Source organism: Pan troglodytes, chromosome 18, assembly GCF_028858775.2.
Source record: "Pan troglodytes isolate AG18354 chromosome 18, NHGRI_mPanTro3-v2.0_pri, whole genome shotgun sequence".
In the NCBI taxonomy this organism is placed as follows: domain Eukaryota; kingdom Metazoa; phylum Chordata; class Mammalia; order Primates; family Hominidae; genus Pan; species Pan troglodytes.
In genome coordinates, this window is record NC_072416.2 from 73,056,554 (window position 1) to 73,075,453 (window position 18,900).

Sequence of the window (18,900 nt, forward strand, 5' to 3'; positions counted from 1 at the left end):
CGCAGCCCAGACAGAGGCAGTTAGAGAGGGAGATGGAAAGGAATAGGAAGGAACGGGAAAGAACTGGAAGGAAGAAAATGAAGACAAACCGAGGCGCCAGGGTGAGGTGGGAGAAGCATACACTCACCAACAGCAGACAGTGCAACAGTAGGTTTCCTTGTGTCTCTGAAATATAAAAATAAAAAATCAAATCCCCAATTTATATGCCACCACCCACCTGGTATTTTTCACCCTTTGCACACAATTCTTCGCTTTCCTTTCAGCGGGAACTTGCAGTAGGTAGATCCGCTGTGAGGGCCTTAAAAAGAAGTCTAAAGAGAGACCTGCTGGCCAGGTGCGGTGGCTCATGCCTGTAATTCCAGCACTTTGGGAGGCTAAGGTGGGCGGATCACCTGAGGTCAGAGTTCGAGACCAGCCTGACCAACATGGTGAAACCCCATCTCTACTAAAAATACAAAAATTAGCCACGTGTGCCAGGCACCTAAAATCCCAGCTACTCGGGAGACTGAGGCAGGAGAATTGTTTGAACTCAGGAAGCGGAGGTTGCAGTGAGCCAAGATCGTGCCATTGCACTCCAGCCAGGACGACAAGAGCAAAACTCTGTCTCAACAAAAAAAAAAAAAAAGAAAGAAAGAAAACAAATTACAGGCCATGTACAATGGCTCACACCTATAATCCCAACACTTTGGGACACCAGGGTGGAAGGACTGCTTGAGGCCAGAAGTTTGAGATCAGCCTGACAACACAGCAAGACTCTGTCCCCACAAAAATAAAAAATAAAAAAATAAAAATTAGCTGGGCATGGTGGCAAGTGCCTGTGGTCCCAGCTACTCAAGAGGCTGAAGTGAGAGGATCACTTGAGCCCAGGGGTTCAAGGCTGTACTGAGCTGAGATGACATCACTTCACTCCAGAATGGGTGACAGAGTAATACCCTGTCTCAAAAAAAAAAAAAAGAAGAAAGGAAAGAAAGAGAGGAAGGAAGGAAAGACAGGAGGGAAGGGGGAAGGGTGAAAATGAGGGAGGAAAGGAGGGAGGGAGGGAAAGAAGGAGGGAGGGAAGGAGAGAGGGAGGGAGGGAGGACAGACTCTAACTAGGGAAGAGTTCTCCTTAAGGTCTTGCCTGGAGAGGTCCTGGCTCTCTTCTCTATCCCCCTACAACTGTGTCTTTCACTCTCAAATAATATATTTGCACTCAAATCTCTCACTCAAACTTGTCTCGAGGTCTGTATCGAGGGGAAACCAAACTAAGACACTTGATCTCTAAAACAAAGGTCCCAAATCACCCCCAACCAACTGGTTATGCCTCCTAATTGTTCTTACTTGATATCCCAAATGTAGATGTAGGTGTCCACAGAGCTGGTAACCAGGAGGTCAGGCTCAAACACCGCCCAGTCCAAGTCGCTGGGACACAAAGAATAAACAGAACAAAGAAAAGGAAAAAAATTCAGAGTCCAGGTCCAAAGCACTAGCACATCGAGTCTCCAGTGGCTTCAGAATGTCATCGTTAACGGGCTTCTTAATGTGGTTTAGGCTGAGAATGTCCAAAGTTCCTTGGGAACGAACATGAGTTTGGAAGGAAACTGTCAGGTCCTTCGCCAGCTATACCATCATCTGCTCCCAGAAAAAAAATGGAGTGCTTCAACTTAAAACATTCTCTCTCTGGGGTGAGCGCAGTGGCTCACGACTGTAATCCCGGCACTTTGGGAGGCTGAGGCGGGCAGATCACTTGAGGTCACGAGTTCGAGACCAGCCTGGCCAGTATGGTGAAACCCCGTCTCTACTAATAACACAAAAATTAGCCAGGCGTGGTGGCACACACCTGTAATCCCAGCTACTTGAGAATCATTTGAACCTGGGAGGCAGACGTTGCAGTGAGCTGAGATCGTGCCACTGCACTCCAGCCTGGGCAACAAGAGTGAAACTCCATCTCAAAACAAACAAACAAACAAACAAAATTTCTCTCTCTAAATAAACAAACAAAGGAAAAACACATAAAGTAATCTTTATCATTTTCTAAATCAAATTCCACCAGAGGCACCTTGGGTAAACCCAACATCCTTAAGCAGCGGCAAACTGCCACACTGCCATGCAGCACCCAGAGAGGGCCAGAGGCCTGTGGTGTCCCCTACCCATGTTCTCCTTCCTAGACAGGCAGCAACTGCACAGAACATTCCACCCGACCCAGGTGTCTCACCTTTCCCAGCACTTCCAGGTCAGCTTAGCCCAGAAACAGTGACCCAGGGAAAGAGTGGATCAAGGAAAACTCGAAACCAACTGGAAGCCTCGACTGGGAGGCGGCTGTGCCCTTGGGTAATGAACTGTGATGCAGGAGCTCTGTAACCGCTGCTGCCAGAGAGAAAGCCAAGGGCCACTCCCTGACATCCGCATGTCCTCCCAGGCACCACTGATCATGAACTGGGGGATTCTGCTGCATAACCACTCCTCTCCTATGTCGAAAATCAGCTCTAGGCCAGGCACAGTGGCTCACGCCTGTAATCCCAACACTTTGGGAGGCCAAGGCAGGCGGGTCACTTCAGGTTAGGAGTTCAAGACCAGCCTGGCCAACGTGATAAAACCCTGTCTCCACAAAAAAAAAAAAAAAAAAAAAAAAAATTAGCCGGGCGTGGTGGTGCACACCTATAATCCCAGCTATTCGGGAGGCTGAGGCAGGGGAATCACTTGAACCCAGGAAGCGGTGGTGGCAGTGAGCCAAGATTGCACCATTGCACTCCAGCCTGGGCGACAGAGTGAGACTTCGTCTCAAAAAAAAAAAAAAAAAAAGTCAGCTCTAATCCTTTACCCTGGACTGGACTATATCCATCCGGGATATGGTCTGGGATGGGGGTCAACAGCTACGCGATGGTGCTTCCTAAATGCCGGCTGTTCCTCACTGTGCTCTTCACCACCATCTCAGTGAATGCTAATAACCCGCTGACCACCCGGGACCTGTGCGACACAGACGGTCAAGCCATGCAAGGAGGATGGCATCATCATTTCGTTCCCAGGGGACTGTGACAAAGCAAGACAGCCAAGGAGCTGTGGAGGGCTGGTGCCTACCTGATGACACGAGTGTGGCCTTGTAAGGTTGTGCCAACTTCCCCACTGCCGTCTTTCCACTTGTAAAGGTCTACTCGTTGGTTACTCTGAAAAGAAGGGAAAGAAGGCCACAGGCAAGTATGTTGGGATATATGGTCTTGCCCCAATCAGCTTAAGGCAGAGAAGAGGAAGCCAGGGATCTCATGCATGGCAAAGATCCTTCAGGCTGAACTTTTCTTTAAAAAGCCATCAGGAATAAGTACAATTAACATTAGCTTGAGCTAACTTCAGCTCAGTATGTAGGTCTGTGAATCTCAAAATGGAAAGGCAGGACTATCTTAAGAGATGCATCTTGAACAGTCACAGCTGAACTGAAGGTGCAGAATCACTTCTGCAGACGAGCTTCATGGGCCAGGAAAATGTCCCGGCCACTAGAGGAACCTCCTCCCTCTGAAGGTCACACACTCGTCTCCCCAGCTGCTGGTACATTGGATGTCTCCAGCTCACCCTTCCATGACCAAATGCCCAGAGTCCACCTACCACAGGTTTTTGGTTTTTTTTGTTTTTTTTTGAGATGGGATCTATATTGCCCACGCTTTTCTAGAACTCCTAGGCTCAAACAATCCCCTTGCCTCAGAGTCCAGGATAGCTGGGATAAGGTGTGAGGTGTGAGGACTGCGCCATCACAACTGGGTCCCGTGTCACTTTAAAAACATAGGTGCCTAAGAGAGAAAAAAGAGGCTGGGCTTGGTGGCTCATGCCTGTAATCCCAGCACTTTAAGAGGCTGCTTGAGCCCAGGAGTTCAAGACCAGTCTGGGCAACATAGCCAGATCGCATCTCTACAAAAAAAATTAAATATTAGCCAGTCATGGTGGTGCATGCCTGTGGTCTCAGCTACTTGAGAGGCTGAGGTGGGAGGATCACTTGAGCCTGGGAGGTCAAGGCTATAGTAAGCTGTGATTGTGCCACTGTACTCCAGCCTGGGTGACACAGCAAGACCCCATCTCAAACAAAAAAAAAAAGAAAAGAAAAGAAGAAAGATCCTCAAAAGGGTGTCCTAGAAGGCAAAATTATTTAACACTCCTTGAAATAATGCCTGTATTTAATTTCTTAAAGGGTTAAGCAGAAAGTGACAAGGAAAATGGACCAGAAGAAACCACAGCTACAATAGAAAAATAACTTCCATCAAAGTACATTTCACTTAAATACACAACAAAACAGCAAAGGCTCCTGACATATCATGAGTTTATGAAACACACTGAAAGTGATAAAGATTACTAGTAGGCTGAAAACAATGGCAGGCTACTTAATAGTTTTTGAAATTATATATATATATATATATATATACACACATACACATTAGACTGATTGTCATTTTAGCTCAGAGACAGACAGACGTATAAAATTCTGAGATTTTTGTCCTGAAATACCAGTTTCCAAATTGAAAAAGGTAAGATTCTTGTGAAAAGGTTAGGATTCAAAATAGCTTCCAAAGAGAATAGGAATGAAAAGAAAAGTTCCCTCTTCTAATAATATTCCCTGCCATTTCTGGAGGGTCTGCTAGTGCCAGTCCACCTTAACGAATCTGGCCTCTGACCTCTCCCAGCACACGACACAGCGGGTATCATCACCCACATTATAGATGAGGCAAGCAAGGCTCAGAAAATTGTGGGGCCTCTCAAGATAAAAGACAGAATGTTAAAACTAGGACTTGACCTCAGATTTCCCTAACTAAAGCTTTCTCAAAAGGTTGCCTTCCAGCCAGGGGCAGTGGCTCACGCCTGTAATCCCAGCACTTTGGGAAGCTGAGGCAGACGGATCACTTGAGGTCAGGAGTTAGAGACCAGCCTGGCCAACATGGTGAAAGCCCATCTCTACTTAAAAATACAAAAATTAGCTGGGCGTGGTGGCACGTGCCTGTAGTCCCAGCTACTTGAGAAGCTGAGGCACGAGAATTCCTTGAACCTGGGAAGCAGAGGCTGCAATGAACTGAGATGGCGCCACTGCACTCCAGCCTGGGCAACAGAAAGAGACTCCGTCTCAAAAAAAAAAAAAAAGTTGCCTTCCAACCAAGAACAAAAGAAAAAAACAGATAAACTTCATTAAAATTAAAGCTTTTGTGCATCAAAGAACATTGTCAAGAATGTAAAAAGACAATCAACAAAAGGGAAGAAAACATTTGCAAATCATACATCTGATAAAGGTCTAATATCCAGAATATATAAAGAACTCCTACAACTCAACAGTAAAATGCAAACAACCCAATTCGAAAAAGGGCAGAGGCAAGGCCGGGCACGGTGGCTCATGCCTATAATCCCAGCACTTTGGGAGGCCAAGGCAGGCGGATCATGGGGTGAGGAGATCGAGACCATCCTGGCTAACAGGGTGAAAGCCTGTCTCTACTAAAAATACAAAAAAATTAGCCGGGCATGGTGGTGGACGCCTGTAGTCCCAGCTACTTGGGAGGCTGAGGCAGGAGAATGGCGTGAACCCAGGAGGTGGAGCTTGCAGTGAGCTGAGATAGCCGCACTGCACTCCAGCCTGGGTGACAGAGCAAGACTCCGTCTCAAAAAAAAAAAGAAAAAGGGCAGAGGCCTTGAATAGACATTTCTCCAAAAAAATGACATATACATGGCCAATAAGATACTCAACATCCTTAGTCACTGGGGGAATATAAACTAAAACCACAATAAGGCTGGGTGCGGTGGCTCATGCCTGTAATCCAAGCACTTTGGGAGGCTGAGGTGGGTGGATCACCTGAGGTTGAGAGTTTGAGACCAGCCGGACCAACACGGAGAAACCCTGTCTCTACTAAAAATACAAAATTAGCCAGGCGTGATGATGTGTGCTTGTAATCCCAGCTACTTGGGAGGCTGAGGCAGGAGAATCGCTTGAACCCAGGAGGTGGAGGTTGTGGTGAGCCGAGATCATGCCACTGCACTCCAGCCTGGGCAACAAGAGTGAAACTCTGTCTCAAAACAAACAAACAAAAAAACATAATAAAGTACCACCTCACACCTTCACACCCACTAGGATGGCTATAATTTAAAATAAATAAATAAATAAATTTTGGAGAGGATGTGGAAAAACTGGAACTCTGTGCATTGCTGATGGGAGTATAAAAGGTTTAGCCACTGTGGAAATAGTTTGGTGGTTCCCTCCAAAAGTTAAACAATGAATTACCATATGACCCTGCAATTCCACTCTTAAATGTTTACCCAAAAGAAGCGAAAACAAGTACCTCCACACATACGTTCATACCAGCTCTATTCAATAGCCAGCCAAATGTCCTCTGACGGATGGACGGATAGATAAACAATTACACAATGGAATATTATCCACTGATAAAAAGGAATGAAGTTCTGATACCTGCTATAACATGGATTAACTTCAAAACATTATGCTAAGTAAAAGAAGTCAGACACAAAAGGCCACTTATTTTATGATTTCATGTCTATGGAAGATCCAGAATAGATCAATCCATTGAGACAGAGCGCAGACTGGTGGTTGCCAGGGGTTGCAACGGAGGGAGGAATGGGGAGAAACTGCTTAATGAATAAAGGGTTTTACCCGGGAGGGATAGAAATGTTTGGGAATTGGATAGAGGTGGTGGTTATACAACATGTGAATGCAGTGAAGGATACTGAATTGTTCACTTTAAAATGATTAATTGTGAAGGAACAAATTTTAAAAAGGCTGTCTTTGTTAGCACTCCCAAACAAATGCAGTGTTAATCCACTGAGTACAACAACTGAGGCGTCAGCCTAAACCCAATCAGAGGTGATTTTGCTTCCCAGGGGACATACGACAGTGTCTGGAGACATTTTTGATTGTCATAACAAGGGGAGGGGAGCATACTACTGAGATCTAGCAGGTAGGGCCAGGGATGCTGCTGAACTTCCTACAACGCACAGGACAGCCCCACCACAGAGAATGACCTAACGAGCCAGTAGTGCCAAGGTTAAAAAACCCTGGACTAGATGATCAGGGGCCGAGGGTGAGAGGGGAATAAGGGTCCCGAGGTATAAACCAACTAAAAGAGCTCCTTCTATCACTCAGGAAAGAGGCCTGAGAGTAGAAAGGCAGGAAGACTGACTCTCCCTTTCTCTTTCAGAATAGCCCTGAAAATCAGCGCAACCTCAGACATACACAGTTAAAGGCAGACCCTATTTTGGAAATAGCTGGGAAGGGCGGCTTTCTGTTCCTTCTCAAGCTGACAAAGTTGCTCTTCTTTCTTTGCTCAGTTGCTTTCCTTCTGCAGACTGCCTTTCCTGACAAGAACAGACTGAGACAGACTGCACAGTGGTCCTGCCCCTGGTGAATCGGAAGAATTCCTTTAAATACTCTCCTGCCAGCCCAATGCAAAAAGAGCAAAAAGTTTAGATCTCTCATTATTCTAGAATACAATGTGACACAGAATCTGGAGAAAGATGCCAGAGAGGTTGTAGTCCAGAATCTTTTTGTATAAAGATTTTTGTATTAGAAAACCTAACAAAACTTATACATGTTTTCCCTAGGGAAAAAAAAAATCACACATAAACAGGCACATAGAATTTGACGGGGTTAACGAAATCTAATGATTCCCAATCAAGGAAGAATCCTTTCCTTTGAATGGAAGGGTAGGGGGAGTCTTCTGATCCCTCTGAAAGCAACGAAGGTCAACTCCACACCAGCTCACCAGTTACCCTCCTTAGAATGTCTTTCAAAGTCATCTGCCATTTGGCCGCTGGCTAGTTACATTGCTGCTGATGAAACAGGTTCTCACCACTCACAGAAATGGATGCATCTGCCTGTTTCCCTTTCAAAATCTGAATTCAGTCCCTAGAAATACAAGGCCTGACACCGATGGGACCAGCGAGCATTCCCACATATATTTAATCCGTAACTTGCCTCTGTCTTTTTCTCAGAACCATCCAAACCTCTTTTCCAAATGAGCAATGAGGACTGCATTCTCTTCTCTACACAGGGCATAGATCTGCCAGCCCCAGATGACACATTTAACAGCATTCTCCTGTATTCCTTAAATAAGCTCACCGAAGCCGCAAAATAGTGTGCAAAGCTGTCATGAGGATTCCACTGCACAGCTCCAATGTCCCATTTGCTCTGGCGAGAGATCTTTCGGTGACCTTCGAAAGGGGCATCTAGATTGACGATGTATAAGAATCTGCGGCTAGAGACCAACATCAACATTATAATAGTATAAAAACACAACATCATTAGCATTAAGATAGAAAAGCACAATTGGAATTGCATACAATTTGCAAGCAGTGCTCCAAAAAACCCAAACACACATGGCATTTATTTACTCTGAAAGGCAAAGAAGTGACAAGTATAATTCAAGGTGGCTGTCACACAAAGGGAAGAAGTGTCCCTGTGAGAGTCCCACCTCCAGAAATGGCCTTCCCTACCACATCCATCCATGAGAGTCTGGATTCACCTCCAACCTGCCCTTCTCCCAGCCTTTCCCAATCCCCCAGCTAGGGTTAATTGCTAAATTAATTAATTCCACATTACTCCCATTGCATGGTTTGCATTTTGACTGCAGCATTTATCTTGTAGCAGGACTAATAATTTAAGGCTCTTGTCCTGAGTCAACTAAGTGTTCAGAGAATGAACCATGTCTTGAATATCTTTTTTTTTCTTTTTTCTTTTTTTTTTTTTTGAGACAGGGTCTCGCTCTGTCACCCAGGCTGGAGTACAGTGGTACGATCTCAGCTCACTGCAACCTCAGCTTCCCAAGTTCAAACGATTCTCCTACCTCAGCCTTCCGGGTAGCTGGGAATACAGGCACCCGCCATCACGCCTAACTAATTTTTGCATTTTCTGTAGAGACGGAGTTTCACCATGTTGGCCAGCCTGATCTCGAACTCCTGACCTCAGGTGATCCACCTGCCTCAGCCTCCCAAAGTACTGGGATTACAAGCACAAGGAACCATGCCCGGCCGTCTTGAATATCTCTGTATGCTTCACATCGCCAGGCACAGTGCTCTGCACTCAACAAATGTGAGTTAAATTAAACATATCACTTATTACTAAGCCAAAATCCTGTAGAATCAGAAAATCTCAAAATTCCCCTAACTACTTCCTGGTCAAGAAAACTCAACTAAATCTATCAGGAGGGTTAACAATAACAACAAAAAGGAATAATAGTTAAAATAACATATGAAGTGCCAGTAATGTTTAAGGTTCCAATCAACATGAAGGATCTGAAAACAGGGAGGTTCTGCATTCACCTATTTTCTTTTTAAGTAAAATACCCTTGCTGCGTGAATCAACATCTCTGCAGCCATCAGCTATTGATTCTTTGCTAGAGACCACTCCAAGCCCCTGGAGATCAATGAGAATAGGCAGGCTCAAAAATGAAGAAAAAGATTAATCATCCCTGCTCAGAAGAGCCAGGAAATGGCATACAAAACTCTAGGTGGTAGCAGAACTCTGAGGAGAGATGATGGAGGGAGAAGAAGAAAAGCCAGGGGAATACACAATTTCACAGAATTTCCAGGACTTCTAAGAAAGTGCAGAACAAATATCACATAGAATCTCTGGCCTGCTCCAAAGGAATCACCTGATCCTGCGATGGCCAGCTGGCATCGTCCCATCAGAAGAACAACAGGACAAGGCTAGTAGCTATACATGTGAGGTGAGTATCAATAGGGGGGTGCAGAGACTTTACAGGGCAAATGTACAAAGGCAGAAAGTGGGCACTTCAGGGTGAACACGCCTGATGGAACATAGGTGTTTATCTTCATTTTCCCCAATGCTCCACTGCAATAAGAGTAAAGAAGACAAAAAACCTCCAAAGACAAAGAAAATGAGACAGGAAATGAAAAACAGGTGGACAAATGGTAATTGATCTAAAGAAAGCTAAATAGGCCAGGCATGGTGGCTCACAACTCTATTCCCAGCACTTTGTGAGGCCAAGGTGGGTGGATAGCCTCAGGTCAGAAGTGGGAGACCAGCCTGGCCAACATGGTGAAACCCTGTCTCTACTAAAAATACTAAAAAAGTAGCTAAACATGGTGGCAGGCACCTGTAATCGCAGCTACTCAGGAGGCTGAGGCAGGAGAATTGCTTGAACCTGGGAGGCAGAGGTTGCAGTGAGCTGAGATCACACCATTGCACTCCAGCCTGGGCGACAGGCTGAGACTCCATCTCAAAAAAAAAAAAAAAACAAGCTAAATAAAGCCAAAGTACATGGAGAGAGAAATGAGTGTGAAGCAAGTTGCTTCCCCCCAACTGGAGGCTTTAGTCTCAAGACAAGGGCAAGGGGTAGGGCTAGAAGACAACAAGCAGAACAAAACTAGGAGAACTGTTTGAAAGAACACTAAGGAGGCCGAGCACAGTGGCCCATGCCTATAATCCCAGCACTGTGGGAGGCCGAGGCGGATGGATCACCTGAGGTTGAGAGTTCGAGACTAGCCCGACCAACATGGAGAAATCCCTGACTAATAAAAAAAAATTAGCCAGGCATGGTGGTGCATGCCTGTAGTCCCAGCTACTCGGGAGACCAAGGCAGGAGGATCACTTGAACCTGGGAGGCAGAGGATGCAGTGAGCCGAGATCACACCATTGCACTCCAGCCTGGGCAACAAAAGCAAAACTCCATCTCAAAAAAAAAAACACTAAGGAGAGGGTTATGTGCAACCCATCCACCCAGGTGGCTGCCTCAGTGGAGAGCGGGTGCTATTCTCCCCTAGAGCAGCCCCAGACCTGGGAAGTGGGAAGTGCTGCACTAAGTCATTCCTCTCTCTATGCAGCACTCACGACTCTGCCTTTTACTCTTCAGATAGACTTCTCAGGAGAAAATAACCAGCCCAGGAAAAAACAAAAGCAAGCAAACAACAACAAAGCCCTGGAGATAATGACATTTGAACATCCACTAACAGGGCCTGGTTCCCACCTGATCTCCTCCACCATCTACCCACTTAAAGAGAGATGCCAGTCGCTCTTTAGCATTAGCAGCCAACGATCTCAGTCACTGGAGGAAACCTGAAGGATAGGGACTAATGCAACAGAAAGGAAAAAAGCCTTCATGGTTGGAAGCAGCAGCTCACACTGGAACTGTTAGTGCTGCAGGCCGAGGCAGAAGCATCGCTTGAGGCCCGGAGTTAAGACCAGCCTGGGCAACCTGGCAAGACCCTATCTGCATAAAGAAAAAAAAATTATAATAAAATAAAATAAAATTAGCCAGGTGTGGTGACATGTGCCTGTACTCCCAGCTACTGAGAAGGCTGAGATGGGAGGATTGCTTGCCCAGCAATTCAAGGCTGCAGCGAGCCATGATTGCACCACTGCACTCCAGCCTAGGTGACAAAACAGAAAAAGAAAAGGAAAGAAAAAACTCCTCCCTTGCCTCCCCACTGCCCTCCAAAATAATAACAATAAGAAAAAAAAAAACAGAGGAAGAAGAAAAGAAGGAATTCAAAGGAAACGGTGATAAATGCAGAAGAGAAAAAATCTTGGAACCAATATTTTCCAAGAGTTAAGAGACAATATAAATAATAATAAACATTAAAACAATAGTTGAAATTTTTTGAAAATTAAAATAGTTGAAATTTTTTTTTTTAATCTGAAAGTAGTGTTAGAAGCTAAAGTTTAGGCTGGGCGCAGTGGCTCACACCTGTAATCCTAGCACTTTGGGAGGCCGAGGCGGGTAGACTGCCTGAGCTCAGGGGCTTGAGACCAGCCTGGGCAAAACAGTGAAACCCCATCTCTACTAAAATACGAAAAAGTTAGCTGGGCATGGCAGCATGAGCCTGTAATCCCAGTTACTTGGGAGGCTGAGGCAGCAGAATTGCTTGAACCCAGGAGGCGGAGGTTGCAGTGAGCCGACATCGCGCCACTGCACTCCAGCTTGGGCAACGGAGCGAAACTCCATCTAAAGAAAAGAAAGAAGCTAAAGTTTAAAACTCCCAGAAGCCAAAACTGACAAGGCCAGAAGCAAAGTCATACAAGATATCCAACACTGACTACTTAGGAATTCCAACAAGAAAGAATGAGAAGAGAAAATGAGGTCAGGTACGTGGTTCACATCTGTAATCCCAGCACTTTGGGAGGCTGAGGCGGGTGGATCACCCAAGGTCAGGAGTTTGAGATCAGCCCGACCAACACAGCAAAACCCCATCTCTAATAAAACTACAAAAATTAGCTGGGCGTGGTGGCACTCACCTGTAATCCCAGCTACCTGGGAGGCTGAGGCATGAGAATCGCTTGAACCCAGAAAGCAGAGGTGGTTGCAGTGAGCCAAGTTTTCATCACTGCACTCCAGCCTTGGTGACAGAGCAAGACTCCGTCTCAAAAATTAAAAAAAAAAAAAAAAAGAGAGAAAGAAAATGGGAAAATAAAAGGGAGAAAATGATCAAAGACATAATACAGAAAAATTTCTCTAAACTAAAAGATACAGATTTCCAGATTTGAAGGACCTTCCAAGGTCCTAAAAAAAATTTCTGTACCTTAATCAGAATGGTGATTACATGAGTATATATATTTGTAAATTTTAGCTATTTACTTAAGTTTACCACACTTTATACAATTTACTACACATATTGTAAAATTCAGTATAAGAAAATGCCAGGTGCAGTGGCTCATGTCTATAATTCCAGCATTTTGGGGGGCCAAGGCAGGAGGATCAACTTGAGCCCAGGAGTTCAAGATCAGCCTGGGCAACATAGGGAGACCCTGTCTCTACAAAAAAAAAAAAAACTTAGCCAGACAGGTGTGGTGGTACATGCCGGCAGTCCCAGCAGTTTGGAGGTTGAGGTGGAAGGATCACTTGAGCCCTGGAAGTCGGAGACTGCAGTGAGCCATGATCTGCATTCCAGCCTAGGCAACAGAGTGAAACCTTGTCTGAAAACAACAACAACCAAAAAAAACCCAATATAAGAAAATGAAAGTTCTAGGTCTTTCAAGAATTACCACACTGTTTTCCACAATGGTTGAACTAATTTACATTCCCATCAACAGTGTAAAAACATTCCTATTTCTCCACAGCCTCGCCAGCGTCTGTTGTTTCTTGACTTTTTAATAATTGCCACTCTGACTGGTGAGAGATGGTCTCTCATTGTGGTTTTGATTTGCATTTCTCTAATGATCAGTAATGATGAGCTTTTTTTCATATGTTGGCTGCATAAATGTCTTCTTTTGAAAGGTGTCTGTTCACGTCCTTTGCCCACCTTTTAACGGGGTTGTTTTTTTCTTGTAAATTTGTTTAAATTCCTTGTAGATTCTGGATATTAGACCTTTGTCAGATGAATAGGTTGCAAGAATTTTCTCCCATTCTGTAGGCTGTCTGTTCACTCTGATGATAGTTTCTTTTGCTGTGCAGAAGCTCTTTAGTTTAATTAGATCCCATTTGTCAATTTTTGCTCCTGTTGCAATTGCTTTTGGTGTTTTTGTCATAAAATCTTTGCCCATGCCTATGTCCTGAATGGTACTGCCTAGATTTTCTTCTAGGGTTTATATATAGTTTTGGATTTTACATTTAAGTCTTTAATCCATCTTGAGTTTTTTTTTTTTTATAAGGTTTAAGGAAGGGGTCCAGTTTCCATTTTCTGCATATGGCTAGCCAGTTCTTCCAGCACCACTTGTTAAACAGGGAATCCTTTCCCCATCGTTTTTGTCAAGTTTGTCAAAGATCAGATGGTTGTAGATGTGCAGTCTTATTTCTGATATCTCTATTCTATTCCATTGGTCTATATGTCTGTTTTGTACCAATACCATGCTGTTTTGGTTACTGTAGCCTTGTAGGATAGTTTGAAGTCGGGTAGCGAAATACCTCCAGCTTTGTTATTTTTGTTTAGGATTGTCTTGGCTATACAGGCTGTTTTTGGGTTCCGTATGAATTTTATAGTTTTTCTAATTCTGTGAAGAATGTCAATGGTAGTTTAATGTGAACAGCATTGAATCTATAAATCACTTTGGGAGGTATGGCCATTTTCATGATATTGATTCTTCCTATCCATGAGCATGGAATGTTTTGCTATTTGTTTCTGTCCTCTCTGATTTCCTTGTACAGTGGTTTGTAGTTCTCCTTGAAGAGGTCCTTCACTTCTCTTGTTAGCTGTATTCCTAGGTATTTTATTCTCTTTGTAACAATTGTGAATGGGAGTTCATTCATGATTTGGCTCTCTGCTTGCCTATTGTTGGTGTATAGGAATGCTTGTGATTTTTGCACATTGATTTTGTATCCTGAAATTTTGCTAAAGTTGCTTATCAGCTTAAGAAGCTTTTGGGCTGAGACAATGGGGTTTCCTAGTTATAGGATCATGTCGTCCGCAAACAGGGACAGTTTGACTTCCTCTCTATTTATTTTTTCTTTTTTCTTTTTTTCTCTCTTCCTATTTGAATATTCATTATTTCTCTTGCCTGATTGCCCTGCCCAGAACTTTCAATACTATGTTGAATAGGAGACGTGAGAGATTCCTGAAAGACCTAGAGGCAGAAATACCATTTGACCCAGCAATCCCATTATAGGGTATGTACCCAGAGGAATCTAAATTACTCTATTATAAAGATATGGCCAGGCATGGTGGCTCACGCCTGTAATCCTAGCACTTTGGGAGGCCAAGGTGGGTGGATTGTCTGAGTTCAAGAGTTCGAGACCAGCCTGGGCAACATGGTGAAACTCCGTTTCTACTAAAATACAAAAAATTAGCCAAGCATGGCAGCGTGCACCTGTAGTCCCAGCTACTCGGGAGGTTGAGGCAGAATTGCTTGAACCCGGGAGGCAGAGGTTGTAGTGAGCAGAGATCATGCCACTGCACTCCAGCCTGGGTGACAGAGAGACTCCGTCTTCAAAAAAAAATACAAATAAAAATAAAGATACATGCACGCATATGTTCAGTGAAGCACTATTCACAATAGCAAAGACATGGAATCAACCCAAACGCCCACCAATGATAGACTGAATAAAGAAAATGTGGTACATATACATCATGGAGTACTATGGAGCCATAAAAAGGAATGAGATCATGTCCTTTGCAGGGACATGGATGGAGCTGGAAGCCATTATCCTCAGCAAACTAACACAAGAACAGAAAACCAAATACCACATGTTCTCGCTTATAAGTGTGAGCTGAACAGTGAGAACACATGGACACAGGGAGAGGAACAATGCACACTGGGACTTGTTGGGGGGCCAGGGGGAGGGAGAGCATCGGGATAAATAGCTAACGCATATGGGGCTTAATACCTAGGTGATGGGTTGATAGGTGCAGCAAACCACCATAGCACACGTTTACCTACGTAACAAACCGGCACATCCTGCACATGTATCCTGGAACTTAAAATTAAATTAAAATTTTTTTAAAAAGAAGAGAAAATACTTCAAGAGGCCAAGGCAGAGGCAGATGGATTGCTTGAGTCTGGGATGTCAAGGCTGCAGTGAGCCGAGATCACATCAGCAACTACACTCCAGCCTGGGTGATAGAGTGAGACCCTGTCTCAAAAGAAAGAAAGAGAAAAAGGGAGAAAGAGAGAGAGAGAATATGAAATGAGGCCAAGGTGAGAGGATTACTTGAGCCCAGCTGTTCAAGACCAGCCTGGGCAACAAAGCAAGACTCTCATCTCTAAAAAAAAGAAAAAAAGAAAGAAAATGAAATATAAAGATTCGAGATCATGTTGAAAAATAGTAAAAATGTGTGCCAGGCACGGTGGCTCACACCTGTAATCCCAGGACTTTGGGAGAATGAGCTGGGCAGATCACTAGGTCAGGAGTTCAAGATCAGCCTGGCCAATATGGTGAAACCCCATCTCTACTAAAAATACAAAAATTAGCTGGGCATGGTGGCGGGCGCCTATAATCCCAGGTACTTGGGAGGCTGAGGCAGGAGAATCACTTGAAACCGGAAGGCGGAGGTTGCAGTGAGCCGAGATCGTGCCACTGCACTACAGCCTCGGCAACAAGAGCGAAACATCATCTCAAAAAAAAAAAAAAAAAAAAAGAGTAGGGAGCTGGAGGCAGAAAAGAGATACCAACTTTCCCTTATCTAGGCACCCAGTATGACACACAAAAAAATGACATCAATAATTTTCTCCAGGGAGGTGGTCAGAGGTAGGAAGGAAATCTACTTTTCATTGTATATCCTTCTGAAATTTTTACATGTTTACCGTGTTGTATACTTTTTTAAAAAAGGTAAATTAAAACACAATTTCAAAATAAAGTAATGAAGCTGATAGAAAAGAAAATATTTTCACTGATTTGTAAATGGGTTCATAAACAACTACATTAATTAAAACACAGTGGATCCTAGAGGTAAGGACTGTACTCGAGAGCAACATGAAAGGAAAAGGGGACCATGACCATCAAAAAAAATTTTTGGCTGGGTACGGCGGCTCACACCTGTAATCCCAGCACTTCAGGAGGCACTTTGGGAGGCCAAGGCAGGTAGATTACCTGAGGTCAGGAGTTCGAGGTCAGCCTGGCCAACATGGTGAAACCCTGTCACTGCTAAAAACACAAAAAATGAGCCGGGCGTGGTGGCACATGCCTATAATCCCAGCTACCTGGGAGGCTGAGGCAGGAGAATCACTTGAACACAGGAGGCAGAGGTTGCAGTGAGCCGAGATCGCGCCATTGCACTCCAGCCTGGGCGACAAGAGCAAAACTCCGTCTCAAAAAAAAAAAAATTTTTTTTTGAGATGGGGTCTTGCTATGTTGCCCAGGCTGGTCTTGAACTCCTTGGCTCACGTGGTCCTCCTGCCTCAGCTTCGCAAGTAGCTGGGACTACAGGCCATGCCTGGCTTGATTATTACATTTTATCCCAATAGTACGATGTTAGGGTTATTAGAAAAGCAGAGATGGCCCTTAATTGCCAGAGTCTTAAAAATTTTGAGCCAGAAGATGCTACAGAAACTATGTCATTCAGTTCCTTCATGATGAAATCAAATTCCTTCATGAGAAAACCAAAGTCCAGTTAAGCCAAACTGAATAAATGTCCAGGGGCTCACAGTTAGTGGCACTGTCAAACTGGAACTCAGATTCCTTCAATCCTAGTAACCACCTGCTTCACCAAAATAGATTTCATCCTTCAGGTATGTAGTAGCAAACATCCTTGAGTCTTGCAGTAAACAGAAAATTGCAATTTCAAGTTCAAGCTACCAGTCACTAAAACTTCAAAGGTGTTTTATTGCTTACCTATTAGGGCAGAGATTAAAATAAACTGCAAATAATCCCTCCGAGTAGCCCTGAGGCAAACAGGATATCAGAACTAAACCCTATGATCATAATCCGTAAATATAAGAACAGCTTCCAAGTTCCCAGAAACCCCGATTTGCAATTCGTTTCCAGAAATCATGGCAGACAAACTCGGCAAGCTTACTTACCCAGAAAGCACTGCATGCTGCCCAAGACAGTCCACAGACATCGCAGTTGCCTGAGAGAGAGAACACAGAGTCAGTGCTGCCAGCAAACCCAGCCGGGGATAGAAGGCAGAGGTCTCTGTGGCTCTTCCTCTTCCTGTCTCCCAAGAAGTCCCCAGCTCGCAGGTATCATTAGTTCTCTACAGTGGATGCTTCTACCCACCCACTTCTAATTTGCAACCCAATTCCACATTCACTTTTTTTATTTTTTGTAGAGACAGGGTCTTGCTATGTTGCCCAGGCCGGACTCCAACTCCTGGTCTCAAGTGATCCTCCCATTTCAGCCTCCCAAGTACACATTGATTTTTGACAATAGGGCAGTTGCTACCTGTTACCCCCACACCAAGACTACACGCAACCAAGCTGGTACATTCTAAATTGAAAAGACAGGCTGGGCGGGGTGGCTCACACCTGCAATCCCAGCACTTTGGGAGGCCAAGGCAGGCAGATCACCTGAGGTCAGGAGTTCAAGACCAGCTTGGCCAACATGGTGAAACCCCAACTCTACTAAAAATACAAAAATTAGCCCGGTGTTGTGGTGGACACCTGTAATCCCAGCTATTCGGGAGGCTGAGGCAGGAGAATCGCTTGAACGTGGGAGGTGGAGGGTGCAGTGACTCGAGATTGAGCCACTGCACTCCAGCCTGGGCAACAGAATGACACTCCATCTCAAAAAATAAATAAAAATAAATAAATTGAAGAGACAGAAGTCCTGGAGCCCACAGGGAGGCTGACTAGCTCAGAGAAAACAGCAGCTACTATGAACAAAGAACCTTCTTCCAAGTGAAACCTAACCTGGACACCCCCACCCCACACACACCCAAGACACCCGTGACTTTCCAAAGGGCATGGACTTCTCCTCAAGCCATATGGCAGTTGGCAATAGACACCACCCCTGCTGAATCCAAGGTCATATTCTGGATACTGACATCCCCAGGTCACGTTCGCTCTGAAATTTCTAGTGCATTTAACTGGTTTCTATTTCCCGGGTCTCCCAATTCCCAGGGAGCACTATCACATCGTTTCAGGAGCCAAAGTCTAACTCCCAAGAGACTGCAATGAGTCCAAAGAATGTGCATTCAGGCTGAGCAGAAGGCTTATTTTAATCCGGGCAGTTATTGCCTTGAGTTTCTTTGGACAAGTTCAAATCCTGCTGCACTCTCATGCCAGTATCATGAAACAGTTTGGGCCACTGTTTGGTTATTAAATGCTCTAAGTTCTCTCCAAGAGAGTATCAATGAAGAATCCATTTTATACATTCTGTGACAATCACAAATCACAAATGGTAAGCACCTTCTTTCCCTCACCCTCGCTGGCCTTATTTAGTGGATTTCTCAAGTCATCTACCCTCAAGAAACATCACAAGTAACATTGGGGACAAGAAGCCAGAGTACTCTCACCGGAGGCTGCAGAGTGATTAACATGCATCCTTCAGTGCACCAGAGTCAGGAGCAGAGAGAAGCCCAGAAGGAAAGACAGGCAGTGAAATGAGATGCCATTTCCAG

The 18,900-nt window shown here is 44.6% G+C and overlaps 1 protein-coding gene across 7 annotated transcripts in view; it reads right to left on the reverse strand.

The window, feature by feature from the left end:
• Positions 1-18,900, reverse strand: part of WDR59 (WD repeat domain 59) — a 112,253-nt gene that overhangs the window by 75,298 nt on the left and 18,055 nt on the right. For 6 of the 7 annotated variants that reach the window (XR_010152456.1, XR_010152455.1, XM_016930174.3 and 3 more), the window contains exons 2-6: positions 17,360-17,409; positions 8,072-8,207; positions 3,058-3,143; positions 1,321-1,401; positions 128-165 (exon numbers count right to left, since the gene is read on the reverse strand). Coding sequence is in view for 5 of the 7 variants with exons in the window: in XM_016930174.3 (XP_016785663.1) it covers positions 128-165; positions 1,321-1,401; positions 3,058-3,143; positions 8,072-8,207; positions 17,360-17,409 (391 nt within the window). In the remaining 2 variants the exon portion in view is untranslated. Of the gene's footprint in view, positions 1-127; positions 166-1,320; positions 1,402-3,057; positions 3,144-8,071; positions 8,208-8,795; positions 9,026-17,359; positions 17,410-18,900 lie in introns of all 7 variants that reach the window. The other variant, XM_063797434.1, reaches the window with a different exon arrangement.